Source organism: Triturus cristatus, chromosome 6 (genome assembly GCF_964204655.1).
Source record: "Triturus cristatus chromosome 6, aTriCri1.1, whole genome shotgun sequence".
In the NCBI taxonomy this organism is placed as follows: domain Eukaryota; kingdom Metazoa; phylum Chordata; class Amphibia; order Caudata; family Salamandridae; genus Triturus; species Triturus cristatus.
The window spans coordinates 821884165-821897630 of record NC_140589.1 but is presented as its reverse complement, the minus strand read 5'-3'; the positions used below and the strand labels follow the sequence as shown (position 1 = coordinate 821897630).

Here is a 13466-nt window from a genome sequence, read left to right as displayed (position 1 = left end):
CTGCCATTATGCGTACTGCTTTACATAATCAGTAAAAAAGTGGGATTCTATTAAAAACTTTCTGTATTTCAATCTTTACAATGCTACTTTTTTTTAACTCCTTTTTCCCAACAGATCATGAATGGTTAGTTTAGTAGTTATTTACTCATTTGAAATCATCATTTTATTGCTAACAATAATATTTTTTTCCCCTCAGGCTTGCTGTTTCAAAATCACGTTAAAGGACTTCTGCACCTGGATTTAGGAGAAAACCTAGTGCATAACAACGGATGGCTTTCTTTGATTCGGGCACTGAACAACCAAAAGGACTTAACATATGTAGACTTCAGTAGCCAGAATATGTTTAAGCAGGACCCCGTATTAATTTTGGAACTCAAACGCTTAGCACTTGAGCTCAAATCCTTGTCAGAAATCAAGCTAAATAAATGGGATTTGGATGAGGAAGATAGGAAGATAATTAACAGGGGGAACAAAATCCTGCACATGTGAAGGAATATGCTGTCTCCTAAACTAATATATTTGGAAAAACATCTATTACAAAGCAGGCATTACATCATAGTTCCTTTACAATGCAGTCAGTACCATGACTGCGACGTTACCATGGGAATGCAGTGTTGGAATGGTGTTGGATTTTAAGTCCGACACCTTTCCGACTGATACACTGACTGGAGTTGGAATAGTAATTTAAACTATTCCAAAGTCCAGCACTTCCCTAAAGGAAGTTGTTGTAATGACTTGCATTTTAATGGAATCCGTGGTAACGACACAGTCGTAGTACTCACTGTGTTGTTAAGCCACGCGTAGTTTTGGCATGCGTGGTAACAGATGCTATTACTATATTTGTGATATCCTCATGTAGGACTCCTCAATGGCAGTTAAACAATTCTTAACCAGATGCAATTCTGGGATAACGATTGTCCTCCAGCCTCGCAACTGAAGTCTCCTGGTGAAGTTATGGGATTCTGGGGTGTACTACTATCAGTGAAGGGTTGCTTTAGACTTTATTACACCTGGTCCCTTCGAAACAAACACATAGAGTTTTCTTTTTAAAAAACTATTTGTTTTTTACTCCAAACGTGGAACAGCAAACATTGATATTACAGCAGTGAACAGCACATCCATAGGTGCCCAGTAAACAGATAGATAAGTATCAGAATGAATATTGAAAACGTCTTTAAAATATTCCTCTAAAATAAAGGATTAGGATGTATCCAAATATTTACTCTGGCTATTGACAACACCAACGATCACAAAAAATAGCATTACACCTTACCACAAAATATTGGAGAAAGAATTTCTTCCTGATGGGAAAAATAATAGACTTTTTCAGTATCGCAGCCTCATGTGCTTCTAACAATAATTTCAACTAAATTGAAGACCATGAAGTGGAAGACAGATTTTACTGACCGGTATGGTTCTTAACTGTCGTCTATTATGTTATATTGAGTGCATTCCAAAACAAAACACTCTGAAGTGTAGCTTTTGAGGTGTATAGATGTGGAGTTATCTTTCAAATGTTAGAAGACTTGAATTTCTCTTAAAGTGTAACTAATACTAGATTCTGATATATATAATTTAATGGAAAAAGAAAAACAGTGAAAACACATTGAAGGAAAGCCAAATCATGGAAAAATTATTTTAGTGAAATACAATTTTTAGCACATGCAAATAAACAGGAAATTAAAGGAAACATTTTAAAAGAAAGATATTTAAAAAAACACAATTAAATAAAAGATTATAATTAAAAAAAATAACTGGAACAACAAAACTATTTTTAAACATAAACCAAGCTCCTGTTACCATACCTTACTAGAATTTAACTTTACCCTATATTTTTTTCGGTGAATTTATGTTTTGTTAGAATAAAATAAGAACTTCATAGAACCAGCTTGCTTGGTAACGCAGGCCCATGTCAGTGATTCTTGAGCTGTGGCTCCTGTGAGAGTAACCCAGTACCTCACGGGAAGGACACGCTGGATTCAGCTGGAATAATGCAGTACCCCTAAAGCAAATCAAAAAGAAAACACAAAAAACATTTGGTCCCTGGAGTTAAAGGGTCCCCTTTAGGTCCCCTCCGTAAGTGCCATGGGGTCAGGGTGGCCCCAGCTTGCCCAATATACTCTATTTTATTTTTATATTTTCAGGTAATTTAATGGTTGCTGTAACTTTGCTGTCTGGGTTAGGGCCTGCCAGTCAGATTGTTCAGTACTGAAAGGGGCGGCAGGAGAAAAAGCTCTGTCGGCCAATCTGAGCGACCTATTTTTTTTAATTTACAGTATAGCAGGATTCCTGTAGGAGCCTTGCAGGACCAACCACACAGATATACCTACATTTTTAACCCTTTAAAGGTCAACTCAAGAATCTCTTTGAGTGCAAATTTCTCAAAAATGGTTGAAGAGATTACACTAAATCACAAAAACACCCTTTCTGAGTAAAGTTCTTGCTTTTTGCCATATTTGGTGTAATTCTGTTTAGCCAATTTTTTTCTGCATTGGAGAACAATGTTTCCGATGGGAATAATCATGGGAAATCAACCTTTCGTTAAACCTTTTTTTATTGGACTCACTCTTCACTGATAGGGATAAAACATTCCAGGAAGGAGTTGAGGGGACAGAACTTTTCTTGGGAGATTTTTGTGCAGATATGTTCAACGCTACCCAAGTTAACAAAACAAAAATCTCTCTTCCAATGGAAAACCTAACTATAAGTACACAGTGGCGACTGTCATATATATATATATATATATATATATATATATATATATATATATATATATATATATATACATGAAGCAGTACAATGCATTCTGGGACTAGTATTTTAACTATTGGTCATGTGACTTTCAATACAAAAAGCGGACACAATGCACTTTGCACTTTTATAATTCTTCTCACCTGTGATCAAGGCTGTTGTTGAAACGCGTAAGGGAAATGAAGAAGTGTGCTGCTTAAATATCTCTGAGATTAAATGCTCTGCATCCAGAAACGGGCCTCTGTGTTTTTCCTGTCTTGACGTTGACGATTGATGGGCTGCTCCATGCCTGTTGTTGTAAAGAGGCCACCCTGTAGGGTCGGAGGTTCCGTGTGCTTGGAGACTTTTGCTTGGAATTCAAACAGGAGCATGACCCACTCGCAGTCACCAGCCCATTGGGGATATGCTAGTATAGCGAAAATTGATGACTGCTTGAGGAAGGGAGTCGGAGGGAATGACACCCCCCTTTGACCATTTTGGAAAAATGAGCATTATTTCAAAGACGATCGGAAATGCAAAATGTGCACAAGATCAGAAAGCGCACGACCAGGAAAGTATTGCCACAACTTAAATGCAAGTACAAAGAATAATTCCAGCATATTGAGGAATACAGAGAATGAATTATGATTCCATGCAATACATGAAGCAGTACAATGCATTCTGGGACTAGTATTTTAACTATTGGTCATGTGACTTTTTCAATACAAAAAGCGGACACAATGCACTTTGCACTTTTATAATTCTTCTCACCTGTGATCAAGGCTGTTGCTGAAACGCGTAAGGGAAATGAAGAAGTGTGCTGCTTAAATATCTCTGAGATTAAATGCTCTGCATCCAGAAACGGGCCTCTGTGTTTTTCCTGTCTTGACTTTGACGATTGATGGGCTGCTCCATGCCTGTTGTTGTAAAGAGGCCACCCTGTAGGGTCGGAGGTTCCGTGTGCTTGGAGACTTTTGCTTGGAATATATATATATATATATATGTATATATATATATCAATCCAAGTTCCTCCTTTAGCATTCCCAATCCGTTGAGGGGTGGCGCGAGACCGGCGGAGAACCGGTAAATTAATATGTCGTGAAAACGGGATTCCACTCGTGCTCTCAAAAAACTTCTGACACAGTAGACCAGGTTCTAGTTCATATCCAAATGGGGGTTTATTCTCTTCATAAACCCACCATGACGCGTTTCGCCACCGCGAAACGCGTCACGGTGGGTTTATGAAGAGAATAAACCCCCATTTGGATATGAACTAGAACCTGGTCTACTGTGTCAGAAGTTTTTTGAGAGCACGAGTGGAATCCCGTTTTCACGACATATATATATATATACGCACACACATACGCACACATATTAATCACAAAAAATAAATGACATACTTTAATTTTTAAAAAGTGGGGTTTCAGGGTTAAAAATAGATCGGGGATAAAGGAACTCTGTGAACCTTACAGGGAACCAACAAAGGGAACTGTTTTTGAAGATTAATTGGATGTAAATCTTAAAAAAGAAACATGCAAAAGTAGATGTTGCGAAAACAGGAATTCTGGGAATTGGTTTTTAGAAAATGGTAAATGATCATGTAAATTTAGATTAAATGGATTCTCCATCTTAGTATTCTAATAAATCATTTTTCTATGAAATCACATACAACCACTAGATACACAATTGCAGCATTTATGTTCAGTCATTGAAACGCTCAAGAAGAAGAAGGTGTATATGTCATTCCATTATGATTTCCTTTTTATGTTCATACCTCAAGTAGCATATAAACCAACATTTGAGAACTGAGAAGAGACAGGTTTAGAAAACAATTCAGAAGAATTGAATATCCCCATTAACGTGCAGTTAAGGGGAGGAAGTTTGAAGAAGGGCAAAGCTAAAATAAAGGCTTTTTAACTTTAAACGTGTCTAAGACAGGAATGTAGTCATGTATGCTCAAGAAGAGGCTTAACAGGATTTGCTGTGAATGTTTTTCAGCTTGGTGGTTAACATAACCAGTACTCTTCATGGAATTGAGATTGTGGTTAAACTCTGGAGTTGTTTGATCAACACTACTTCAGGAAGGGAGTGGGGTCAGGTTGGGTGACAGATTTGTGCCACATTGGTTTGTGGGATGACTTTTGAACTGTGAATTGGTGTTACTGGGAAACGAGATAGGGGACTTGCAAAAACATCTACAAAGTTGCGGTAAACGTGCTTTATTAGAAGACTGGACAAACTCAAACAAACTATATTCTGAGCCACTTTGCCATACAAGCTTACAAAATCCGAATTGGCAAACTAATAAGTGAGTCTATCTACACCTATCATAATCAAATCAACACACCCACTTGATTCTGACATCACTTGACCATCCACTTATCATCGTATCTGACCTCCCATTCTTCTTTCTTTCTTAAACCTTTCTGTCCTTTGCCATTGGATTTCTTTTTCAGGACTATTGGTCTTATCTCTGTTTACATAAACTTTATTGTGGATCATGGGGAGTACAGGAATAACATTCAAAAATAAAAATGATTACAAGTAAAGTCATTGATCTAGTATTGCTGTATTTACTTATTTCAACAAATGAACATCACAATAATACAAAATTCATGAATTTAGTAATATTCCTCAGTTTAAGGCTTCTACTATGTCTAGTCAGTACTTTACGTTATCAAAAAAGAAAAATAGGTTAATAAGCGGTAGATAAAGTAAGACACCTAAAATTGTGATAAACAAAGAAACTCAGAAGGTATCAAAGTTGCAACTCCAGATTTGTTTTACTGTTTCTTAGCACTAGGGGGCATATTTACAAGACAATGACACAGCACGGCGCTGCAAGTCATCTTGCTGTGCTGATCTGCATCATTAGGAAAGTGCAGGGATGCGTCGTATTTACAGCAGTACAACACAACTCTGTGCTTTCTGCTGCACAGAATGCAGCACACATAGGAAAAACGAGGAGAAATATTGCTATTTCTCCTTGTTGCTTCACTTTTAAGTCTCTTGTATGGAGGCGTTAGAATCTGACTCATTCCCAGGTTTACGAAACCTTGTAAATCTGGGAATGCTGCAGATTCCATGGGTGTCGGTTGGGAACACCGACAGCCAAATCCCTAGAGCGCCCCTTTCACGCAGAGTAATGCGTGAAAGGAGGCCCATATTTGCAAGGCCATGAATGAAGAGCCACGTAGGGTGGCTTTTGCGTGGCCTTGTAAATATGGCTCAGCATACTGTGCCACTGGAGCTTCAAAAAAAGTGCCACACTGGCGGTGCAAGGGGCTTATAAATATGCCCCTTGTGGTCAACAGACCCTTGGAAGTCTGCAGCATCTATTCAGGGGAGTCAACAGATCTATATGACTTCTAGCCATTATTTTCTGTCAATATATATAATCAGTGTGAGCCAAATAACTTTATAAAGTTGACTCCTCCTAAGAGGATAATAGTTTCAAGACGAAAAATAATACATTTGTGAAGCCTATTGTATTGCATTCCTACAGTATTTGATAAATGTCTTAATAAAATCAATAAAGATATGTTTAAAGAACAATAATCAGATGCATATTTAAAATATTTTTAGTCAGAAGTGATTGTTCATTCAGGATGGAGCATGTGTGAATGTGCATAGTGTCTCTTCACTTTTGAACACACTCTGACCTGAACTAGTAATTAGCTTCTGACTAAAACTCGTTCAAATTGCTTATGATTTTTTAGAAAAGCATACACATCTGCAAACGCATTGAGCCAGCGTTCTCACCGCTAAGTGGATACACAAGTAGACAGTGCTAAAGGCCTTTCCAGGCTGCACATTCCCCAATCCACTGCTTTACATGGCCAACCACATACAGACTAAAAGCACCTCACTTCTTAAATTGGAAATAGGACATGCCGGCACGTTTTAAGCAGAGCTGAAGTTCTTCAAATGCAATGTACCACTTCCGGCAGCATGTACTTTGGTATAATGAGCACCTGGTCATCTAGCTTCTAATCAGTTACTGTCTTTGTCACCTTTTGACACAAATACTGTCACTGTCTCCAGCTTTTTCCATACCAAGATAGTTTGCTTCCCTGTGTCTGTTCAAGGGCAATCTCAGTCGAGGTACTACTTCTGTCCACCACTTCTGCTGAGAGCTCTGATTTCACATGATTACTTTTTAGTTTGTGACTATAACCTATGTCTTATATAAGTGTATAGTTACTCGAATATTCAAACATGCACCTGTACAGGAAAGTAGATGTACTGAGTTCATATGGTGTGTACTAGTTTGTGTATTATTGTTGAGGTTTACATTTTATAAATGGCATGAGTGTCTCTAGCTTCCACTTGTGATATATTTCTATTCATAGAAGTCAAACAATTAAGAACCATTGCCCTAGGCAATAGATTCCTACTTAATATTGCTATTGCGGATGCTTTGTGTTTATGTAGGTTTTATCAGAAATGTTCAGATCTCTTTGAAAAATATGGTAGATGATTGATGGGCTTCTGGTGGGGACACTTGTTCTAAGGCTGTACCGTTAAGCTGTGGCTTGTGGTACCCAAGACTGCTCTTTAAATAAAAGGTGTGGCCCCTACAATTAATCTATGTGTATGTGTTAACACGATAACACCCAAAAATCCACTACAGACTAAACACAAAAAACTAACATCCGAGTAACATGGTTCCCACCCACAAAAACGTGTCACCATTGATGTCCTTGGTAACATGGTGTCCAGACCACAGTCTCCGGTTATTGACACAATACAGTTAACTGAGGTTCGGAGTCCGTTTAGATCTCACCTGGAAAAACTGTGGGTTCTCGCCAGAGACTGTTGAGTTGCCATACAGGCTCCTTATGGGCACATAATTGGTCAAAGACTTTATAGACTCATCTTTCTTAATTCATGAAGGGCCTGGAGCAACTCTTCGAACCAGATTTTATTCTAGTTCAAAAATTTGAACCTCAAGTAGACCCTCAAAAGTTGAGCTCAGATAGCCTTGTGGCTTTCTCCGTCCATCAAGCTTTCCCCATTCAAGATCTTCCAGTTAGCTTGGCCTATAGCTATTGTCATCTGGACCGGATCAGTCCCCCTGGAATGTGCATTTCAGCTTCTCATGCAGGCAGGTAGGTTTTCCTTTCTCTATTTGGGTCAAGCACCAAGGCATCCCAACAAACTTTCCAAGACTTGGGCCCAGTCTGAAAGGAAAATGGCAAACATGCAAAGTTTCCACGTTTGGCTCTTGTTATCTTCCCTCCTCTACTGGTTCACAGTCATTCTTGGGGTCATATTAATGACGTTAAACAATTCTAGTGGTATCCTAATTACATAGGGTTACTAATATCTTTATTGATACCCTAAATAATTATGTACACATTAAATAATTCGATATTTACTATCTTAAACAATATGTTTTGCCCATTGCATGCTGCAAAACAGCCATTATTTCTCAGGTCATGAACATCCTGAATATGGGCAGGCATACATAACAGAGAAGTTAAAGGAGAAGAATTAACCTTCAGCCCGTCTTTACAGCCAGGCTTCTTCCAGAGGACACCCATTCGGCTCTTGCAGACACACATACTATTAAAATCAGAGAAGAAGGACATTTAATCAGTGGCCCATTTCAAATCTGCAAAACCCTTTACCTGAGGGACCCTGATAAGACTGACAGATCTGTTCATATCCCCCTAAACCTTTATTTTCTTTATGAGGAGGATTCTTCAAGGCCTCCATTGTCATAGGAGCCAATTGTTCACGTTCCAGCAGTCACAGCCAGCAGCTTTGAGGAATGTGTGGAAGCTGTTCGGTGCCCCACAATTGCCAATTATACATGGCAGCTCATTTTATTAATTTGGCACCGGCTGCAGTCTAGCTCTCTTGACAATCAACTTGTTCCAGCTTATTTGTCATTCCACTGGAAACAAGAGCATAGAAACATTAGAGGAGATAATCTGCTCTAAAGCGATTTTCTGTTCCAGTATTCTGTCTATTTGTGTCAATTCAACTCTGATACTGACAATCTTTCTCGAGAAATCATACCGAACCAACATGATTCTGGAACTCTGAGAAAGCCTTCCTCTTATTGTAGTGTACCTCCAGTGCCACAACGGGGCTAAAGGCAATTCGTTTTAGACTCTCGTCTTTAAGTTCATCTCTGTTCAGAGCTCTGCTTTGTGCAGAGGGGCTCCTGGGAGCTGCAGAAGCTTCAGAAAGCAACACTACCTCTGAGGAAGCCATCATACAGATTCCTTCATTTGATGGGAGGAGCTGCTATGGACACGTCAGAGTGCTGCTCCACAATGTTTGTCAGCCAATTGTCTATTTTTTTAGTTTTTGGTTTTATGCTGTTTATTTTACATTTCTTTATGATTCGTTGCAAACTGGAAATCAATATCCAAACTACCTTTTCGTTATGATTTGCTGCAAACTGAAAATCAATATCCAACCTACCTTGGCTATGGAAACTATTGAGTACTGGAATCTCTGTTCAACTAATTTCTCTCCCGTCAAACTTCCATTTGCCTTCGACCATCAAAAACTGTTGAATGGCCATGAACATAAAATGGGTTTCTGTACCAAGTTCTCATCAGGTTTTTAATCTCTCAACTGAAACACATAATGAAGATTGGCTTCCACACTTCCAAAGACTCCTATATAGCCGGTGTTTTCTTGACCCAACACTGTTTAACCTTTTCATGGAACTTCTCAGCACGTCCCTATGCATCCCCAAAGTCATGCTTCATCAATGTGAAGTTAAGACTTAATGACAACATTTGTGGAGCATATTTAAATACTATGGGGGTGATTACGATGGGCGGCGGACTTGAGTCCCCCTGCCATCGTAGCGGTGATTGGGACCGCCCACCTGTATGGTGGCGTTCCCGCACCCCACATTAGGATGCGACCGCCACCATGGCGGTCGCATACAGGCACTTTAACATTAGCACCCGCCGCAATGTTAAATTGCCATGCTGTGCGTTTCCCTGCACTACGTGGCAGGCAACACGCAGTGCACACCACCTCCCCCCAACACAGGGGGGGGCTGCAACGGGCCCCCAAAACCAATCCCCTCCAGCGTTTCCATGGCGGTTCCACCGCCTTAGAAAGGCTGGCTGAAGCCAGCATTGTAATTTGGCAGACGGTGCCTGCTAGGCACCTCCACCATTTTACAGATGCAGACCGCTCTGCCAGGCAATCGAAATGATTGCCTGTGGCAGATCCGTGGCGGGCGGTCTTTGGGCCCGCCACGCTCGCGATCCGAGTCCCTATTCCATCCTAATTTGGCGGGCGGGGAATCGAGGTACGATGGTGGAGGTCCCACCACTGCATGACTGGTGGTGGCGGGCCTTCCGCCATCGTAATCACCCCCTATGTTCCTAGCTCATGAGATTTCAACATTGGAAACATCTATTGATGCTGTCACCAGAGATAGCCAGTCTTACTTGTCGCTACAAAACATCAAATCTAATTCAACCTGCCTTACTGTTAGAGCTAAAACTCAATGGATTCTCCCCAACACTGTTATCTGAAATTAATTAATTAGGATTCATCCGGGACACTACTTTATCCCTCTCCTCTCACATAAATGATCTCACGGAATCAGCAAACCTTTTCCTCCACGCTCTAAGAAAAATCAAGAACTTCCTCGGCCAACAAAAACTTTGGGAGAGGATGTAGCCTAACTGCTAGAGCGGTCGACCTCGAAGCTAGGGAACCGGGTTCGTGTCTCGGAAACGACACTCAGCATCCTGTGATTCTGTGGACATCACTCAATCTCCCCGTGCCTAACAAAAATGTATGTGTCCGACTGTAACGAAACTGGTGCTCATGTAAAGCCCTCTGATACCTGATATCTTTGGGTCGAGTTTGCACTATATAAAACTAAAAAAATAAACTGAAATCCACAGCCCTGGACTCTGGAAATGCCTTGCTTGTCAGCGTTCCCCAATGAATCGTTCCCATACCCGGCAATATTTCCCTCAACTGTTCTTAAGAAGAAGAAAAAAAAAATAAGCCACATAATGCCTCTCACTAGCTACCCTGCGAAGCGTGGATGAAATTTAAAATGTATATCTGACATATAAAGACATTCACTCGAAAAACCCTCCCTAGATATCAAATTTGCTGACTGTCTCAAGAATCCTATGAGGACTGAGAAATAAAGATTCCCTCATTGAGTCACCTACACTTTGAACAAACTTGGCACTGAAAAACTTTCACCAGTATTGCCCACTCTTTTTTTGGAACTTTCTACCAAAACTGTTGAGGACTCTCCAAACCCTTCTATTTTTCAGAAAAGTTCTTAAAATTCACCAGTATCGTCTCTACCTAAAGTGAGATCATCGGACCCATTCAGAATTAACGGTTGCAATAAAAATATTATTAATTCTTTCCTTATACGTTTTCTGCTTTCCTCACTCTGCTCTCCCTATTGTCTTTCACATACATGGCTTAGGTTTGTAAATTGTGCTATATAAAACTGTTAAAACAAATTAATAAAATAAATAGCCAAAAGGCAGCTTTTAGGCACTTGACTCTTTCAAGGGACATAAGTATTGACAAAGTGCCATTGCTTATACCCTTCTGGGTCAGGACGGTGTTCCAGAGTCAGCCTGAGAGTGTGTCTCCTTCGAAAAGTGAAAGGGGAGCATCTTCCTGCTGTTGCTGGCCATTTTATTTTGGGCTCCCTGCCCAGGTTCCATGCTGAGCCCAGTTATATCTGTCTGAAAGCTCCTTTGTCAGTGGAGATCACCACAACACAATAAACGTGAAAGAGGTGCATTTCCCTTAGGCAAGGGAAACCCACACTAAAGGCAAAGGGTACACCAGTTTCGGGGAAAGAGAGTAAAGAGTGTGTACATGTAGCCTGTCACATTCAAGATGCACTTTGCCAGCCTAGCAAACAAATGTGCATCATCTTGAGCTGAACACACAAGATGAGTCCAGCAGACTACAGGACTCTTCAGTTCAGTAATAGAGACACAAGTTATAGGCACCTTTATATATTTCTCAGGCACAATGAAGGCTAAAAAACCCATTTATGTGGAACTGAATGGACCTTTTCCAAAGCAGACCTATAAGGCAGTCTCCCCATGGGATACTGATAAAAAAGGCCTATTTTCTACATTGTCAACACGTTGCCACCACTACCACCATTCACCACATAGCCTGTTATGAGAGGACAGAGAGCTACACAGAAAGGGTACAGTTTGTTGGTTCCATGGCATCAGAGTGCAGCGGTGATGCTAACAAATTCAATGCACTTACCTATCATGTGTTTTCACCATTTGGTCAAATCCAGATTGTTCGTTTGAGTGTATATGTCCTGGGCTTTATTATTGAATCCTGGAAAGTTATAATTTTCCTCATATAAATTTTACCCACATTTGATTTGTTGCCAGTGGTCTATCTTGAAAGAGAATCAGTGTTGTGACTTTTGGTACCATTAATTGGAGTGCTCCCATTTGTGGGGACAAAAAAATAAGTGTTTTAAATTGATATTCATGGCAGAACCACTGTTCACGTAACGTACTCATCCCCAGGTTCCATCCCTTTCCCGATTCCACATCATTGGATGTCCAATTCCTGTCTTATTGTCTCACCTCTTTACTTCTCCTTTTCTTTATGCTGGAGATATGTGTTTCGCATATACCACCACACTCTATAATAACATTTCTCCTCCTCCCCACTTCCTTTTTTTTTGCAGTTTCTGGCTTTCCCTACCTTCCTCTGGCTTGCAAACCTTTTCCTCCCCTTTGACTTTTTCTGTGTATCCTACCATGACCAGTGGTACTCGTGTGATCTTTAAATTTGGGCTCCTTGCAATTTGCCATCTTTGTACATTCGCCTACCCAGTGAAATTACCCTCACTTATATGCACGCACAAGGGTTTGAGTCCACACTTTGATGTAATAATATATTTTCCCACAGGTCTCGCCCTGCCTTTGTTCATGTGAAATAAACAGAACACCTCCACCTCTACCCATTACAAACACACTCCCTGCACACCCATCTGACTGTCCATCAATCCATTGGTACCATTTCCACACAATCTCTCACTTCAATAGATTTCCCATGGCCCCTCCTCCTGAACCCCTAGTTTAGAGTCTAAAGAAATCAATGCCACAGTATTTTCATCAACACATGCTAAGCACCTTGAGGTGTATGCCCTATCTTCTGTGAAAAGCTGTTTTTCCATGTACTGGCTATACCCTTGCATATTCTATAACTTATAGCATGTGAAATTATAGCAGTCATAATAAGACTTATGACATCTGAAATGACATAATTTCTCAGAACACAGTGCAAGATAGAGTAGTGAGTTACAGTTAGTGTAGTGGGGTGGTTGATGCAAGAAGGATGTGTATTGAGGTGTACAACATATAGTAAATTTAAGCTGGTGCATAAATTATAAATGTAAGTTCTATCTAGTGGTGCGTAAATTAGAAATTTAAGTTATAACCATAACATAGCTTTAACCTTTGTTTCATTTATAAAATGAAAATCTTTTATATTTTTTAATAAAAAAAGTGTTTCAAATCATAGTGTTGAGTGTGATTTAACTGAGTGTTGTCAACTGTCATAGAGCATATTGAAGAACAGTGTCATACCATGTACTGTCATAAAGTCTAGTGTTGTAAAGTGGAGTAGAGTGGAGTGGTGTAGAGTGGAGTGGTGTTGCGTATAGTGAATTAAAGTGTTATATAGCGGAGTATCGTGGTGTGTCAGAGTGGAGTGGAGTACTGTAG

The 13466-nt window shown here is 40.0% G+C and overlaps 1 protein-coding gene across 2 annotated transcripts in view; it reads left to right on the top strand.

Annotated features, from left to right (window-relative positions):
- The window catches only part of NLRC4 (NLR family CARD domain containing 4), a 222480-nt gene extending 220747 nt beyond the window's left edge, over positions 1 to 1733 (top strand). For both annotated transcript variants that reach the window (XM_085611423.1, XM_085611424.1), the window contains one exon: positions 197 to 1733. In XM_085611423.1, coding sequence (XP_085467549.1) covers positions 197 to 489 — 293 coding nt within the window. In that variant the 3' untranslated portion in view covers positions 490 to 1733. The remainder of the gene's footprint in view (positions 1 to 196) is intronic.
- Positions 1734 to 13466: the final 11733 nt, after the last annotated feature.